This window comes from Gymnogyps californianus, chromosome 4 (genome assembly GCF_018139145.2).
Source record: "Gymnogyps californianus isolate 813 chromosome 4, ASM1813914v2, whole genome shotgun sequence".
NCBI classification, from domain to species: Eukaryota; Metazoa; Chordata; class Aves; order Accipitriformes; family Cathartidae; genus Gymnogyps; species Gymnogyps californianus.
In genome coordinates this window covers 29,669,744-29,688,478 of record NC_059474.1, presented here as the reverse complement: position 1 = coordinate 29,688,478, position 18,735 = coordinate 29,669,744, and the positions used below count along the sequence as shown (strand labels likewise).

Here is an 18,735-nt window from a genome sequence, read left to right as displayed (position 1 = left end):
TCAGTATCTTTCATTATTCATTTCACTTTCACTCCTTCACCTTCGCTCTCTAATTCAAGAACCTTTTTCTCTCAGTTTTGCTTCAAAACTATTTTGGAAACATAGGCAAATACTTCATGTGGAGGTCTCAATTTCTGTTCTGAAGACCTTGATATCAAAACAAGAATTGCAGGAAGGAGCAGCACAAATACACAACGTACAAAATTCATTACGAAAACTTCAAACTAAGACTGCCTGTCACATACTCACCTGCGAACAGGCTGTGCAAGTTTGCTACGAGGCACTGGGATGCCCCCTGCAGAAGGGGCGCTGGGTCTGGGCAAACCACTCCTCATCCCTGCTGTCCCTGCCGGTCTGGTAAGAGTAGTACTGTTAATACTGCTGGCAGGGCTTGGCAAGCCTGAACTCTGGGCTGCAAGAGGCCCTGGTGAAGAACTACTGTGTGTCAGCTGTGTGGCTTCTGGAGAAGCAACTGAACCAGGTCCATGGTTACTGAATGCTTTCACTGGTTGTCGGAGAGCTAGGGGAGACGGTGCTGCAGGTGAGCGGAATTTACTTGAAGAAGGTACTGGAAAATAAAATGCAAAAGTTACTTTCAAGCTTAAGTGAAATTAAAAACAGGAAATTACTTTATGTGAATATTCAAACAATATGGAATGTATAATGGAATACAGCCAGTCAAGCAGCAATGAGAAACAGGAATTCAGATGTCCTCTGTGTCATGTGTTTTTGATATCATAACTCTAATGCCCCATTTGCTTACTACAAATATTTATTTATCTGGATTTATGAGTAATACTAGTGAGGCTCTAACCGTTATATCAGTCAAGTCAAAAGAAATAGAGGAGAACGTATTTGTTAAGAAGAAATTTAACTGCTTCAGAAACATGTGAACCTAATTCCCATGCCTGAAAGTACATGCTGAAGAATAAAGTATTCTAGTGTGATACAGTCTTTAAATAGATTCAAAGTATATATTAGCCTTCAATGATGAAATTCTGAATGCAGAGCATCTTAGTGTTTTATGCTGTTCTTTTTAACCAAATCCATTGAATTAGAATTCACCTAAAGATATGGTCACGTCCCAGATTTATTGGCTGATGGGAAAAAAAAAGATAGGGTCAGCTGACCCCCAACACTAAAGAGATTAAGGTGCCTGCTATGACACTTAAACCAGACAACTATAACAATTTATAGCCTTCCTCTTCTTACAAACATTATCTAAATTATCAGTATAACTAGTATCTGTATTCAAATACTTTGTATCTGAGTTAGTATGTAAGGTCTTTATCAAGTCCTTTCTGGGAAAGGTTAATAAGCCAGAATATTCAACAGTTCTTCGATAATGCCAAACGTTAAGCACAATTCTTCACGAGTATGAGAAATATTTTCAAATTATGCATAATGTATCACTAAACAGAATACTTAAACTAATCCATCATCTTAATACTTAAATGGAATTTCAAGCTTTTCAAACTGATTAGGGTGGGTCAGTAACACTCGACATAGGACAGTCAAATCAATCAGGAAAGTAAAACAAAATGACGTTTACATTTAGTGAATTTGCATGAACTATTCTTTCCTCCACTAAATAAACTTTTTTACACAGAGACCAAAGCATCCTCTTCGACAGATGTTGTACATAAAGAAGATGGTCCTTCACATAGCTTTTATTATCATTTTACAAGGTAGATCCACTAAGAACACGAGGAGTGAGAGAAGACACAAGTAATGACAGGAACATGGCATCCTAAATGGGGTACAGAGGAAGTGGTAGTTTTCAGGTTGTATTTTGAAGCCATTTCTTATAGGGGATGTCTAGGAAGATTAATATGTGCCTCAGAGATGTGAATTTGATTCGAGTCCTTTCTGGATTATCCAAGAGGGCCTTTCCACTGATAGCGATATCAAACACAGCATGAAGCTGCTCATGGGAAAAGCTGACAAAAAAAGGTGGCAGAGATGTCAACAATACATGACAGTTGGTAAGTAGCAAGGAGAATAAATACAACCTCTTAAAATAAAAAGCTTGGCATCAAGCCAGAGGATGGATTAAGGAAAGCATTAACAGCAGAATGACTGGACAAAAAGAGCAGTGAAGTGCTCCTAGGACGAAGACAGATTACATATTAGAAGTTTTTAAAATGTGACATTGCCTGTAACATTGATGCAATCGAATCTGCAGAATTTCCAAGTGATTCTACAGTGTAAACATAGGGAGCTTTTATCACTAAACTTCTCATTACAACACTTGTTTGGAACACAAATTCATGTTAGCAACTGACCAACAGAGCAACGCCAGTGTATAAAAACTGAATACAGCCTTGGGCCTCTTATAGGCACAACAGGGAAAAGGTTTTTAGGTACAGAATATAAGCAATGAAAAGTTGTAACTGAAGAAAGCTTGTCACATTCCCAGTGAAAGTAAGCATCCAGTAAATTAGTCCTCTCTATTCTCTCCAGTTTTCTGTTGACCATATTTTACCATGCTTTCAACTTGAGCTGTCAATTCATAAAACGCTTCCTGTCAGCACAGCATTGCAGACATTGCTGAGAGCTGTATTCATTCTTGTACATAAAGGAATGAATTGTCTTCCAATGTGCTGTGATCTCCAAAGCAGTCCACATGACGCAATCTCTGGCAAACTGCCTCATAATTCTGCTCTACATATAAAGAATTTTGTCTTAGAGCAGTTTTTGATATTTAATAAAACTCAGTTTGGCCTATTTGTAAGACAGGATCACAAAGAGTGAGGTACTGCCTTAGTCAAAGGCTATTTGATAACTGTATACCCATGTGCAGTATTGAGCTGATCCATGTTTAATAAAAACACATAAACATGCAAGGGTAGAGCTTAACTTTACGCAACTCCATCTCCTTAGAAACTAAACAACTAGAACCAACTACAATTAAAACATCTGGCAACAATAAAAATAAATGGCACTGTGCAGTCACGACATTTAGATTTCCCACCCTCTCTGGATTCTGTCCTGGACTGTGGGCAGGGAGCAAGAGATCTCCACCTGGCAAAGCAGGATGCTGTGAAGCTACAACCTTATCTGGCTTGCACCCCAAGGCCAGCTGCTGCACGCTGACTTGAAACCAGAATCAATTCTAATGCAGTTCTTAAATCATAACCATCGTGATGAGATGATTCAGACTGATACAAAAGAACAGATGAGGTAAAACGATGGGAATCAATAAACTGTTCTGTCACCTCAGCACAGGAAAGACATGGACCTGTTGGAGCGGGTCCAGAGGAGGGCCACAAAAATGATCAGAGGGATGGAACACCTCTCCTATGAGGAAAGGCTGAGAGAGTTGCAGTTGTTCAGCCTGGAGAAGAGGAGGCTCCGGGAAGACCTCATTGTGGACTTTCAGTACTTAAAGGGGGCTTGTAAGATGGGGACAGACTTTTTAGTAGGGCCTGTAGCGATAGGACAAGGCGTAATGGTTTTAAAGTAAAAGCGGGTAGATTCAGACTAGATACAAGGAAGAAATTTTTTACAATGAGGGTGGTGAAACACTGGAACAGGTTGCCCAGAGAGGTGGTAGATGCCCCATCCCTGGAAACATTCAAGGTCAGGTTGGACGGGGCTCTGGGCAACCTGTTCTAGTTGAAGATGTCCCTGCTCATTGCAGGGGGGTTGGACTAGATGACCCAAACCATTTATGATTCTTTTATCTGACTGATACTGGATTGCTGTATAAGCCTTAACAAATCTGTTACAGGGAGGTAGAGAGTTACTTGAATGTATTTTGAACTGTTTCACACAAAATGGTAAAAAAAAAAAAGCCAACGTCTGTTGTGAAAGGTGTCAAGCTATGTAATGAACAGTATTTTAAGAAACTAAACCCAATTGTTACTCAAAGTTGTTTATTCTTTTGAAACAAAAGGCTTGTTTCATTACTGCATAATGCTTCTATACTCGTGAGAATCTCAGATCAGAAGCAAGAAAATCAATACTTCAAGGACCATAAAATAGCAAATAACTGAAGAGGACATGTTGGGTCCTCATTTGCAGTGAGGAATGACAGCAATTATAAACTGGAATACGTAACTGGCAGTGCAACATGCTCGGTTCCTCATTCTCTAAGGTTTAATAAAATTTTACAAATAATATAAACTCAAAGAGAAGTTAGTTTTCTGTACATTTCCACAGCTCCAGACTAGGCCATCAACCTAGTAAGTGTTCCAGACATCCAGATGAAGGTGAAGGCATGGCCAACTGGAACGACAGCAAGGAAAGCTTTGCAGAGGAATTGAGATGGTGGTCTTATGCCAAAGCAGAACACTGAGAGAACTTTTCTCTATTTGGTATGAAATATTATGAAGGCTGTTAGAGACCTCCTATTAAGCCACGTGAATCTGTTTCAAAGTCATTATACTTTGCTAAAACTTTCTGCATGGAATGAAGTAGACTCGAAGTTAGCGTTGTTAAACCACTGAGAGAAACGCATGCATTTTGTCAGCCACCCTCAGTATCTGCACGAAGGACTTTTGCAATCCTTAAATGATTCTAGCATATATAGGGCTTATGAATTGGTCTCAAGTGAAATATGATCTTTAAAATGAGATCATCTAGATTGTAATAGACAACAGGACGGACCAACTATGCTTAAAACCAAAATCATGAACTTGTTTTGTCTTAGTAGTGAAATTGAGGCAGTGTCACATACAAGGCTGCCAGAATTCATTAAAAATCAGTTAAAACTTGTCTAATTGGATTAGAGACTCAATATATTTCGTTTTCTTCTCAAAAAGAAGTAAACTTCAGCCATTAGCAAACTGGAATATTATACACAATAGTCTCTAATTCCTTGAGAAAAAAATTACAAATCTAAATTACTGTATGTTGGGGTTAATCTTCCAGTTTTGAGAGGAAAAGAGAAAGTGCAAGCACGTGCGCATGTATGTGCAAAACAAGTTGACATTCTATGCTCATCGTTTCAAGGATAAACTCGCTAGCTTTTGTTTCCAGCACAAAGGATGATATTTTCACTTGCCTGCATATTTCTGCACAATCAAAAAAAGAACAATTTTTACAGCTTTTGTTTTAAAAACTGTAGTTTACAATTTAAAAAATTCCTATCCAAATGTAGCCCTAATGAATATGGATTCAGGAGTCTACTTTTCTAATCCAGATTTCCAGATTAACACTAGAAGTCACCAATCCTTGGATTTTATCTCAAAATCCAATTTAATACTTTTTCTTCTCTATAATGCAGGGTTGTATTTTTAATGTTTAGACCAAAATGTCTAACTGTCATACAGCAAGGAGCACTTGGTTAATCTCAACATGCAACAGCAATTTTATTAATCTGGAATATGTGAGATTTAATGCAGGTGAACGATTATCTGAGATTTGCTGGAGCTTGATAAGAGGTTGTAAGTTTATTACCTCCTTTTGTAGATGGAGTTTGAAGAAACTGTTTGGTTTTGAAGACAGCACGAGGCAAATTTTTCTGCCTTTGCAGAGCTGTTGAAAGACAAGAAGTGTTATATTTGTCTAAGAAGATAAGAAAACTAAATTTACTGGGAATTTCAGAATTGCATCCACTTGTGAAGCATCAAGGAACAGAGTGAGTAAAACACTCAAAAAGCTGTTATGACTCTGGAAGTGGTGGTTTTTTTTTAAATGGTGCTTGGTCTTAATAGCAAAGAGTTACAGAGGAGCGTGTCAGAAATTTTGCAGAATGCGCAGATTCTGTAAGAGTAAAGCTTCTCGCAGGGCAAAAAGCCCAGAAAGGCAAAAAAAATTAATACACCAAAGGGAGAACAAGCCACCTAGCAAACATGCTACAGCAATATGAGTGCAAGATTAGATACAAAGATGAAAATTAAACTGTCATATTTGACCTAGCAAGACTAAACTTTTCATTTTAAGAGTTTTCAAAAAAATATTCTAACACTATACAAAAGCATAAATCTTTGTCTAAATGTGATGATCATATAAACAAATTGTATTTTTCAGTTATGCAAACATAGGCCGTTTTGAGATGTCTGGTTTTTTTCTCTTCAAAAGGGTATGCAAGAGGACTCAAAACGACATAACACTAAGAATTATCAGCTGCCAACATGTAGACAGCATGACAGAAAGTGGGTTTTATTGCTCTTTTGCTCCTATGTCCTGCCTTTTTTCTAGTAATGTTCAAGGGCTGATACTGCCTTGAAATGACCTCACTATCTACCCGTTACCAAGAGAGAAGCCAGTGTTCCAAGAGCTGCAGAATCTTGGCAAGGAAAGAATTACCTATTGCCAGAAGGAACGCATCGACTCAGCATATTTTCACTGCAGCATATTTAAGGGGGGAAGGAGGAAAGTAGTCAATGAAATAAAGCTTTGCCTACTCAAAGGCTTCTTAAAATGATAATGTATGAATAAACGTCTCTGCTCACCTCAGCGTATGGAGTTTTATACCAGCATAAAACTGATTGCACTAGCAAGGCTTATTTCCACAGTGAGAAGGAAGAAAGATGGGGGAACAGCTGTGCATAAAGATCCTGACCCTGAGTAAGGAAGCTCAGTAATCCTATCATCAATTGGTGAATATCGCTATAAAGAAGGTACGGGAAGAACAATTAGAATCCTAATAATATTAGTTAATCCTTTTCTAAACTTGATAGCATGTAATAATTGCCATCACCTTTCCTACCTTTCAGTCAGTGCAAAATTCACAATATTTGTGAACTATAAAAGAAGTTCTTCCATGTGTTTTACCTTAATTCTGAAAATGTGACTAGGTGGCCTATTCATTTTAGTCTTAATAACTAACTAAAACTTCTCATTTTCAACAAACAGCAAAAAGGAATTAAAGTGTTTATAAACACGATAAAATGCTGCCTGTGGCTATTAAGAATAAAAACCCCATTCCTTCTACCAACTAGAATCTAATGCAAAAAAGCATGTAGCAATATGCAATTCTTTTTCAACGTCTGGCACATGATCTTGCTATAAACTTTTTTAAGGCATACCCATGAACAGCCAATTAAGCACAGCAAGATGTTTAAAAATGAGCACAATTCCTAGGAATTTAGTGGGGCAGACCACTGGCCAGAGTGTTTCTGTCCACAAGTATTTCATTATACCATTTTTTTACTGAATCAGTGTTTTTGTTCTACCACACAAAATGAAGAACAGTTTTGTCCTTCATATTTATGATCTTGAATTTAGTTTGCCCTAGTTCATTCAGTTAGATTTAAATATGCTACTGCACACGGCACTAAGTTTCTTCCCCCATCATTATTTACACTACTTGCAAGTCAGAGATGTGGGATGATATGGAAAGGATTTAAAATATATATACCAAATTCGTTCCTTCTCAATGGAGACTCCAGGAAATAGAAACTCAATAACTAAACAATTCTGTGCACTGCATCGCTGAAAAGAACTTCAGGCAGTGCCATTTGAGCAATGCTGAGGAAACATGCAGTTTCAGATAAGCATGGAGTGCATGCTTATCCACACTATTTGCTGCTCTTGAAGTGCTCCGTATGCTATTACATTACCTGTCACAAATGGTGCATGCTGAAGACACGTAGTAACGTTTACTTCTGATCAACTGAACTGGAATACTTGGTTTCCTCAAAACATACACTTTCTTCTTTTACTCTGAACATGCCAAGCAGCAGGATCTTGGCAAGCAGACTAGTTACTTTATTGATAAATTTGAACAATCTACAGCTTAGCTCTTTGAAAAAGTAGTATATTTAACTCTGCTTAAAGATTTAACATGCACGTGCTAATAGTGCCAGGTAAGTACAAAAGTATCACACACAATCCACTAGAAAGCACGTAGCTCCTGTGCGGAAGCCACCCTAGAAGTTCTACAGCTTTGCACAATCTATGTGGTGTAGGACCCAAATACAGAGACTTCCCATCATTCTAACACTTTAAAATCTAAAAGATACCTATTCCTTGAAGAATACAAGTATTACCGTATCTTCCAGTGTTTTAGGGTGAAATATTTAATAACTTTCATATAAAAAAAGTACTTTCTGCACAATAACATGGAGAATCAGATGTAAATGAAGATTCTAATAGTTACAACTGCTATTTAATTCACTCAATCTCTTTTCAAAAAGAATTTGGATTTTTCACCACATTACAACTAAAATTTAAAATGCCAAATGTTTTCATGTTTTACAGTTGTACCTCTAAACTTATTATAAGTGTCTTCCCTCTACTCTTCAAGCAAGTGTGTACAATTTACCTATGTAACCATAACAGGAGTTGTCTTTTCAGAAACTTACTGGATTCCTAACTCATTTTTGAATGCCAGCAATCATAGCAAGTTCAGTATTGCAGCCACAGCAAATGTGCAAGTAAATTATGAACAGCAGATCTTTGACAAGGAGAGAAGTAGTGACCTTGGGTGGCAAGCCAGCATCCTTGCAAAGGTAAGCTCATGCAAAACTAGCAGGTATATGAGGAAGCTTCAAATCCCAAGACCCAGAACTCATTACCAAGGGAAAACAAAAAATTGCTGCAATTTAATAGTGCTTTGTGCAAGGTGGCAAAATATAAAACCAATAAAACAAAAAGTATACAATAAAAAGGACATAATTCTGGAAATTTTTTATACAAAGTACAGTTTTGCAGAAAATTTTTTAATCCAGACTAAGTAAAGATACTTACTCATTGACTTCATACACAAACCGTTTTACGATTGTCAATAGCAAGACTCTGACAAACATCTGTAAGAGCAGGGAAACTGTAAAAGCTAGAAATCTGGGCTTTATTAATGATACTTAACTTACATTTATAATGTAAGTTGGTCTAGAGTGGTTCACATTTGGGGAAAGATTCCCATGAAAGGCAAGGAAATTTACCTAATGATTTCTGTGATTCTCAATGCCTCCACAAGTTGAAAAAAATTATATATGTATAAACATAAGTCACACTGCTTTGGCTCCTGCAATGAACTCACTAAATACTGAATATTGAGACTTCTGCTGTCTGATCTTTCCATACAGTTTCACTGTGAATATACTTTTAATACTGGAAATAGCCTTCTAGCCAACTAAGCTGCCCTCTGTGCTCTTCCCTTCCCAGTTCACTCAATTTTAAAACACCAAATAAAATCTGTACAGATTTTTACTAAAAATATTTTCCTTCATTTTCTTTCAGATAATTTTGATTATTCTTCCTATCACAAAAATAACACAGCTGGAGAGCTGCTGTACAACTGCTCTGAGTGCTTTATAGTTTGATAAGCCTGCCTAACAAATAACAGTCCTGCATTTGAACTACGCACATGCCCTTTTAGTTGTAAATCCCACCTTCTGAGTGTTTGTGAATAGTAGAAGGCGGCGACAAGGTGAAAGGATGCTGGGGTAACCTATATGAACAATCACAAGGTCACACTAACTTCTTCGGCTACAGTATCACATGCCTGGGACTGTCTGTCCACAAGACCCTTACATCTGGTCTGAGTCACTACAAAGATAGAAATCTTGTAGTCTTTGGCATGGTCTGTATTCCTTATTCTGTATTTAACTGTATTTGATTGCATTAACACGCTGTTTTGAAAGGAGCAGTTAACAAGGCCAACTAGGTATGCCAGTATGCCTTTACTGTTCAATGGGTAAAAAAAAAAAGTTTCATTCACAAGTATTATCTTACATTTCCCGTCAAATACTTAGATTACTGATGAACTTTTATCATAGATCTTTTATAGTTCAAAGCTCTACACGTAATACTCAAAGTGTTCTTCCCTTGAAAATGTCACACAAGGTTATTAAATTCTGAAACTTGTTTTAAAATAAAATGGTCAGGAAACATTTGAACAACAGGAACTGTCAATATTGACATATAAAGCAGCACTGAATATTTAAGTTTCATTTGTTTTGGCTTCTTTAAGGTCACTATTTTCAAGAGACTTGTGAGATTAGCAGCATTCTCATATCAGCAGTTCACTTTTGGACAAACTAGCAGCCACTAGCCCAGCAATGGGCTAATTTGTTTCAAGGGACACAGGTTCATCCAAACCTTTTCCAAGAAGTCACTTTAAAAAAGTAAATAAAATCTGCAACTGAATATAGAATTTCCAGGTGACAAAACAAAAGAAGAAAAGAAACTGCAAACAAGGGTTAAACTTGCATGAATGTTTTCAGATCAGGTTTCACTAGTTAAAAAAAAAGCAATAAACATCATCTAGGTACCTATTTTCATAGCCTAGTAAGTTTTTGTAGTCTGAAAACAAAATTCAACAGTACAGAGCATTATGCCTTCTGTAAATCACAGAAAATAAACGGTTTCTGAAATGTCTAACTACTGTATTTATACTCTTTGTAGTACCTTCTACATATACTGTTAAGAAACTGTGAACGATATCTTAATAAGAGATCAGATATTCTTTGAATATAATCAGTACCAGATTTTGTGTACCAAAAAAGCAGATTCACACAGGTATGATTAAAAATCAAGATTAGCATCTCCAGCGTGGCATGCAATGTTTCTCTTTGCCGTGAAACTGGAAGACAGCTGAGTACCATCACTTAATTCTGAAATATACACTGAAGTGTCACTAAAGGTACTTACTGGCTGAGGCTTGAGGTTGAATGCGAGGTATTCCTCCATTTGGCACTTGGAAGTTTGAGTCACTTCTGCTGTTTTTCACAGACTCAGCTTGGATGTTAGATGTCCTGGACAGGTTTGGAAGACTACGCCTTAGTTTTTCTGTATGAAATAATACAAAGATACCACAATATGTAGTCTGATGCTGGACAAAGTTCAGGTTATGAACCCATAGTTGAACTCTAGATCTAAGTGACACAGAACGTTAGCTATATGAAACTACCCTGCAATTTAAAAGCTCATTTTGTTACATTATGGTTCTTCCATTATCTTGAATTAAAGTTCTGTGTTATTCTCAGATCTATCACATACAACATATTTATACAAAAAAGCAAGAATGTACATTTTTTCACCTGTGGTAAAAAAAGTCAAGCATAGTGTGTTTTGAAATTGAAACATATCTGGATTATGATTCTCTAAGTTTTGTTCTACTGCTACGGAAATTGAACAGGCAAATCTAATTTGCAGTTTTGCACAGTTTTTGCAGTCTTTACCTAGAAAGTTATTTATAATATAGAATGCTTGCCTGAAGATTAAAAACACATAGTTATTATTTGAGTCAATTTTTGGGACTACCCAGTCCCATATCAGCACATTATACAACAAATAACAGCCAACTTGGAAAGAATCTCTTCATACACAGCATTCAAAATTATTGAAGTGTCCAGTTATGCTTCCATCTTTCACATACGACTTGACTATCTATTCAGCTAATACTGGTTCTTCAAGGGTCTTCTAAAATTCGTACCATTGCTCACAGAATATAAAAAGATGCCATTAAATATTTCTCAAGTCTAATGACATTCTGTGTATCTCCAACCCACGCAGAGCTGGGTTGATGACATACTTTGGATAGAAGACTGCAGATGCCTTGTCTGGATGAGTGGCCAACCTGATTCTGTAGAGGGATGCAGGAAAGAAGTACGCTAACCATGCACAAGCACTAAAGATGAAAACAAAAGTAAGAGTCTTCATAGGCTGAATATTCCTACAAGTGCAAACTACTAAGTGCAGAAAGTACATTGCTTTGTGCTGCAGTTGGTACACTGTTGAACCCTGTCAACCAAATTTCCCTCTAACCATTCTAGAGAAAACAAACCAGAAATCCCAAACAACCTTTTTTGGCTGGTGCTGTATCAACTCTGAATATCCAAGCAACATTCAACTGCACAAAAACCACCGCAAGAGAATTCCTTGGAAGTGTTTCAGAAACACGTGATCGCACGCTCTATTTTGATCCCTCTGGTATGTGGGATACCAGCTTTTGGTACCTTGCCTCTCATGGGATATTTTTGTTGCAGCTCATCTAGCATGCATTAAGACTTTCATGAAACCCCAGAAAAGAATGGGAAAGGAATTCGCAACTAAGTCACAATATAATTGATTAGTTTTTGCGTTGTACATTTTCCTATATACCTAAAATTTCCCGACACCACTATTACTAGATAAGACTTAAGCTAACCCTTCCAAAGATATTCTTGAATAGCTAATTAAATTTGCAGGATCATCTTCCCCAAAAGCTCTAGCCTAGCACACTGATTTTCCTGATTAAAATTCTAAAATTTCTTAGTCAATGAAATTTTGTAAGTGGCACAGACCTCCTTCCTATACTGGGCAGGGGACACGGGGATGGACGGACCAACCAAAAAAACCCCAGAAAATAAACTGTTTAAAAATGCATTTCTACATCATCTCTACTGCAGACATTTTGCATCCAGCTTACCTCAAAGATGAAAAAAATAAGGTGAACTCTTAATATCTAAATGTGTATTCTTTTTGAATTTAAGATTTTATTTGCCAGATAACAACTACATTTGTTAAAATGGGCACATGCTTGTGAAATTTCAGCCCAGTTAAAGGAGTTTCTGCCAGACTGCTACCAGGAAAAAGTACATTCAAGAAGCAAAATCGTATCAGGATTACATTATTTTGTTCTATGCCAATACAGTGTAATAGTGTCAAGTTTACTGCAAGCTTTATTTTTTATTATGCAGCAGTTTGCACAGCTTTGAGATATCTAAAATAGCCAACAAATGCATGACTTCAGTATTAATATTAAGGCTATTTTCATGCTCAGAGTCCTGCACTGCCAGAATAAAGCACTCAGCTATCTCACAGGCTACACGCATGCATAAATTGCCATGTTACTCTCATATGACCACAGTTACTTTCCCTGCATTTTATTCACTCATCTACAAGGCCTAACCCTACGGGTGAATGACAGTTTCCCTTGGGCTCTGCTTTATTTTAGTACATTTGCCTGCCAAAGATAGAACTCAGCCACCACAAAACTCAATTACACCCAGAGTGACTGGATAACATCTAAAATAAATATAAGCCTATCAACTCATCTGACTGTAAGGGTTCCCCAGCAGAACTTAAGCTCTGCTTTTTCTTCAACAACTCTGAGATTAAGCCATGATGTTAATCAGGCATATAGTTTTAGCACTGCACACTGACTAAAACCCTTTACAGGATCTACACAACTACTTGTGTAATGAATTTGAGACAGAGCTTTTTACCTTCATTTTTGACATTACTAGTCTGCAAATCTGTAGGATGGCCTTGAAGCGAAAGACGAGGTTGCTGTAAACGGCTAATCATAGGTTGGGGCGACACTCTACTGTATTCTATGCTTCGAGCAGGTGATCGGGAGCGAGGTGAATTCCTTGGAGATTGTTTTGGTGAAGGCCAGGGAGAACTGCGAGGTGATGGTGAGAACCTATTAACAGCAGGGTGCACTGTGTGATGTGTGCCATCTTCTTCATCTTCTAAACTCTGCGCATCGAGCTCCTGATCGCTGAACGTGCCTCGCCTTGTAGAATTGCAAGAAGAACCAGAACTACGCCGAGAAGCAGTTGCTGCATACTCTTGCCGGAGGCCTGGCAACAATGAGAACATTGTTTTCTTGCTTCCAGCCCACGAACGGTTCAAACTAGAGACAGTGCATACAGATATCTACCCAGTGCTCAAACTCAAATTTGGCTCACCTTAACTCCTTTTATTTGAGGCATTAAATTAATTTCAGATTAGTGCCCAAAAAGTTATCTATCGGCTGATAATGTCTTGAAATAAGTAGGTGAGCTCATTGCTTTTCCTACTACAGCAATCATCAGTATAGGTGTGTGGTGTACTTGTTCATCTCCCCTCCCAGGCTGGATACTAGCAACACAGGTTAATTTTGATATCATGTAACATCCTGTAACAATTATATGATATGTCTTTTGCAATATATTAGTAAATGTAACAAAAAAGCTATATGACAAGCTACTCCTAGAGAAACTAGGGGAGTTAGACCAGTGGTCTCTGAAGTGGGGTGCACGCACCCCAGGGGGTACGCAAAACAATCCACTGGGGTGCAGGAAGAAAATTTTGTACTACTAATAAAATAGTATTTTAAAAATAGCATTTATTTCATCTTTATCTCATCCTTTTTAAATTTATATTTTTGTGTACATTTGTGTATTTTTGTGTACATAATATATTAGTAGAATAGTACATGCATATAATTTATAAAAAAACATATATATATTGGGCATTTGGGTTTTTTTTCTCACTGATAGAGGTACGCAATAAAAAAGCTTGGAGACCACCTCGTTAGACAACTGAAATTACTACCACTTTCTGCAGTTTCAGAGGGACAACAAAACAAAGTCTCAACTAAACCTATAATAAAAGGGAGACATCTACATAGGTGCTTTTCTTAACTATTCTTTGCCATATTGACTTTACATTTTGGTGATTTGAATTATGGTTTAAGCACTGATGTCAACAAGACTGGATTACATCAGGAAGGCACATATCTCCTGAGAAGGCTGGTGGCAAGCAATAGTCCAGTCTAACGACCATCCTTTTAGCATATGCTATATGCTACAAATTCATGCTCTCTCTAGCATTTCTTTTGTCCACTGTTCCTGAAGAACACTTCTGCACAGCAACTTCCTTTCCTTATCCTGGAGGCAGAAGTCCTTAGCCAGCCTTCTCAGGAGAACTACATTTGTACATCCATAGTAGAATCTACACCCCTTTTCCATTCCTGCTAAGCAAGTGCTACTGCAGTTATTCAATAAAAGAAGATCAACTGCTCCACTTTGTTTTCAGGATGGAAAATACTTACTTTCTTCCTGCATTCGTGCTAGAATTTGCACATCTGTAACATCATTTAGCTTGTAATTAGACCCAATAGAGTCTTCATCCATCTCTGACGCACTTAATTCACTGTCCAGAGAGGACTGTGGACTTAGCGGAGGATTTCTATCTGCTGAACTTTTAAGATGACCTACAGAAAGAAAATAAAGTAATAGGAAATGTTAAAAAAAAAAAAGGCAAGCTGTATTTCCTTTCCTAGTAGAACAACCACCAATCTGAAAACAGATTATGACTGAGACATTGAGTCTGACAGACCATTTGAAACATTTGATTGCGAACCTAGGCTGAAAATATAATTTACACAAGCAGAGCTTAGCCATTACCTTCTAAAAATGAGCAACTTTATAAAATCATTATAATGGTGGTAAAACAAATTAATGACACATAATCTGGTCTACCTGCACCAAGTTTCAACTGCTATGAAGTCTGCACAGTTCTTACAGAAAGAGCAACTGCATACCTGTTCCATTTGTGCTTTCCTTCTTGTCTCTGCACACTACCTCGTAAGACCTAAGTTTCACTATATCTTTCTTGACAATAAGGACCTGCTGATCCAATGAATATTGATGCAATTTGGAATGCTTAAAATACAGTTTATTGGAAAATACTAGCTGTTCTATGTACACACCTTTGCTAAACTATAACATACCAGAAAAACTCTTCCCGTTTGCTGCCTTCTGGCTGACACCCCATTGCCAGTTACATTTCATCTTTCTGTCTTGCAGGCAGATACAGCATTGTAGCACACAATGCAGAGCACAGCTACATAGATTAAAACAAAACCTGGGTAATAGCTCTGGTGAATATACTGCAGTGCGGGCTTCTCTTTACAAGTCCACAGCGAACTACAGATAGTTGGATTGTCAACGCAATGTTTTTTCATCTTCCCTGCAAGCTAACTTGAGTTAAAGTATATATAAGCCAACATTCTGACTTCAAAGTAGAGATCTGTTCCAGGCATCAATGTTTCTGATGCAAAGAAAGTGTCTATGGTGCAGAATAAAGGCAGAAAACATTGCCAGAAGTTAGTGTTTACATTGATGACTGCAAAGGCTCATGGAATGCCTTTAATTGAAATACATGCTTCTTCCTTAGATTATATTGTTCACATCTCAGAGGTACTGATGGATACATTGCATACCAAATGTTTCAGTTAAGTAATGGGGTAGTTGCAAAGACTTGACAACTACCAGCGTCTAACCTTTAAACACCTACTACGCAACTCACATCCCAGTCAATTACAGGGCCAATTCTAGAAGCCACTTACATATGTTGGGACTCCACAGAACTAACGCTACGTGTTTTGGTCTAACTGCTAATACGCATCAATGATTTTAGGGACATGGACATCCAGAGAAAACATTTTAAGTGTATCTCATGCCAGAAAGTCTGTAAAAAAGCCTTCCCTAAAAAGCTTAAATACTGCATGATGCAAACATCCCACAAAAGACTGACAAGTTTTTGGTGTCTTTCTTATTCCAGTTCAATGCAAATGTAATCTATTTGAGCACAGGTTTTTGAAAGGAAGAGGAGGAAGAAGAAAGGGAGAGACCAGACACACACACACACTTACCTGAGGTACCAGGAGGTATGAGCTGTTTCACTAAAGCAGATTTCACTGGTGTTGAGGAGGGAGAGTTGAAACCACTGCTGTAGGGGCTACTAGTATTTGGACTATAGGAGCTTGTGTAACTGACCGCATTGAAAGGGCTGCTGTACAAACTCTGTCTCTTGAGAGCTGTATAAAAAAGGAAAGTGACAAATTATACTGAAGGAACCAATGAAAAATGAATACAATACTATATGATATCTTCAGCATGATTTAATTACTATACAATTCAAGTAGAACATTTCAGTCACCGGGAAGTTTTTCAACTGATTTCTTCATCTCCTAGATAAAACCACACTGTGGAAGGAGTGGGAGAAGAGGGCAAGACAAGATAGTGACAAATATTTTCCTTGTAAAAATCAGACCCAAGATCACTACAACTGATCTCTTCAAGATGTTCAATGTAGACATTAGGAAGGAGGAGGGAAGCAACTCAAAAGACAGTAGTAGCTAAGCTACGCTAACATACATCCTATGCACAATTATATACAAACCAGAGCACACCATGAAGTCTAGTTCTCCAGAATTCACAGACCTGTCTAGATCACACAACATTTCAACAGTAACCCCAAGACCAGCACCACAGACCTAAGCAATACCACCTATAAAATTCCCCAAAGCATACACTAAAATGAAAAACCATTAAGCAAGGCAAACGCTTCTGTTTATATTTCTGGGTACAATAAAGCAAATTGACTGTAGCATTATTCCCTTCTGTATACCTCCTAATGCTTTAGGATTTTTATGTCCATGGGATTCAACCCCATATACAATAAGATCTAAAACTGGGTACTTTCCACTGTTATTTATTGTAAATATTTCAATGCTAAAGTATTTTCAGATGAATTTTAACCACTGGCAAACATTTTCAGTATGATACTGCAATTCCCCTAGTTGCCAGGTGTATGATTTGTATAGTTACTTAAATGACTATCTCATTCAGAAATCTACGTTTTATTTTAATATAATAGAAAATAGAACTTCAATGGGGGAAGTGGGAACCAAAGGAAATCTGGTCACTTTTGGTAAAATCAGTTCCTTCACTGCTGAAAGTATTTTATGCCAAACAGAACTGTATTTTAACAAAGAACAAATTAAACTGCAAAACATTAAACTGAAAGCTAGAGATCCAAACTTTATGATATGTAAATCTACATTATATTAAGTTGCAGCTCACCTAGCTGCTAGAAACTAAACTCTCTTTAAGGCATGACAACATTGAAACTATGCATATATATTATAAACTGACAAGAACAGGCCTGGCAAACATATGGCAACATACTCAAGCAGTTCTAAAAAAAAAAAAAAAAAAGGCATTAAGCTAGTCAAAGAATATTGTGTGACATTTCTGTTACTGAAAAAGGGCTTCAATTAGTGCAGCAATAATTAGGCTACTGATAATAGTGGACAAAAAAAAAAGAAAGGAATTGAACTCTAATTTGTTTACTAAAATTCCTTTTATTCAGTGTAAGATTTTTGTTTGTTTTGACATTACAAGAAGCCAAGAGACAACAGTTGCATGAAATGCTGCTTTGAGCAGCAAAGCCTGCTTCAGCTCCTCCTCCCACCCCACTTTGCTCTTGGTCACTACCTCCTCAGTTGTTCAGTACAAGCAATGGTGGGGCTGCGCTATTATCCAGCCTACTAAAGCGACTGTAGGTTAAAAACACCTAGAGTATTTTAACTGATTGCATCAGTGAATTAGTTTTTAGTAGCGCCCCCCCCCCCAAAAAACCATATCATCCAACCAAATGGATGGCAGAATGCAGGACAGAGGCAGAAGCAGCAGAAATTAAAGTTGACTTTTCAGCAGATTCCTTAAATGGCACCTCATGTAAAGATCCTTTCTGGAGTCTAAACCAGTTAATATTACTAGTGTTTTAATTAGAGTGAAAAGACAGTTATAGATAGAGGATGGAAAGTTTATATTCCAGCTTTCACTGCAAGTCTTAAATGATATGCACTAATTTCAGCAACTGGTGAATTAAATGAATTCTAGCAAGTATTCTTGAGGTACCTCCAGTTTATTTTGAGCGTGTCAGAAGGGATATCTCCATTTTATTACAAAGCTCAGTTAACAAAACCAGTAATTACAAGCCGGTTATATTCTGGTTGACTCTGATGAGAACTCCTTTGATAGCAAGTTCTTCTGGCATTCACATAGGAACCCCAAAGCATCTATTCCAACTGAATCTTTGTTCTCATGCCAAAACAATTTACTTTTAATCTCTTGCTGAAAATGACAGTAAAAAACCCCTAAAATATAAGTCTGCACAACAGTTATTTATTTCATAGTTGTTACACAGACAAGTATTTCAAAATATCAACCACAAATTAGAAAACAATTGTACTACTGTATAACCTTCAAAACAGGCTCTTTGTACATATCCATAATG

The 18,735-nt window shown here is 37.3% G+C and overlaps 1 protein-coding gene across 2 annotated transcripts in view; it reads right to left on the bottom strand.

Annotated features, from left to right (window-relative positions):
* The window catches only part of SLAIN2 (SLAIN motif family member 2), a 37,033-nt gene that overhangs the window by 4,572 nt on the left and 13,726 nt on the right, over positions 1-18,735 (bottom strand). Inside the window, exons 3-8 of one of the 2 annotated variants that reach the window (XM_050895561.1) lie at positions 16,304-16,468; positions 14,699-14,860; positions 13,104-13,463; positions 10,546-10,683; positions 5,404-5,481; positions 250-568 (exon numbers count right to left, since the gene is read on the bottom strand). In XM_050895561.1, coding sequence (XP_050751518.1) covers positions 250-568; positions 5,404-5,481; positions 10,546-10,683; positions 13,104-13,463; positions 14,699-14,860; positions 16,304-16,468 — 1,222 coding nt within the window. The remainder of the gene's footprint in view (positions 1-249; positions 569-5,403; positions 5,482-10,545; positions 10,684-13,103; positions 13,464-14,698; positions 14,861-16,303; positions 16,469-18,735) is intronic. The other variant, XM_050895563.1, reaches the window with a different exon arrangement.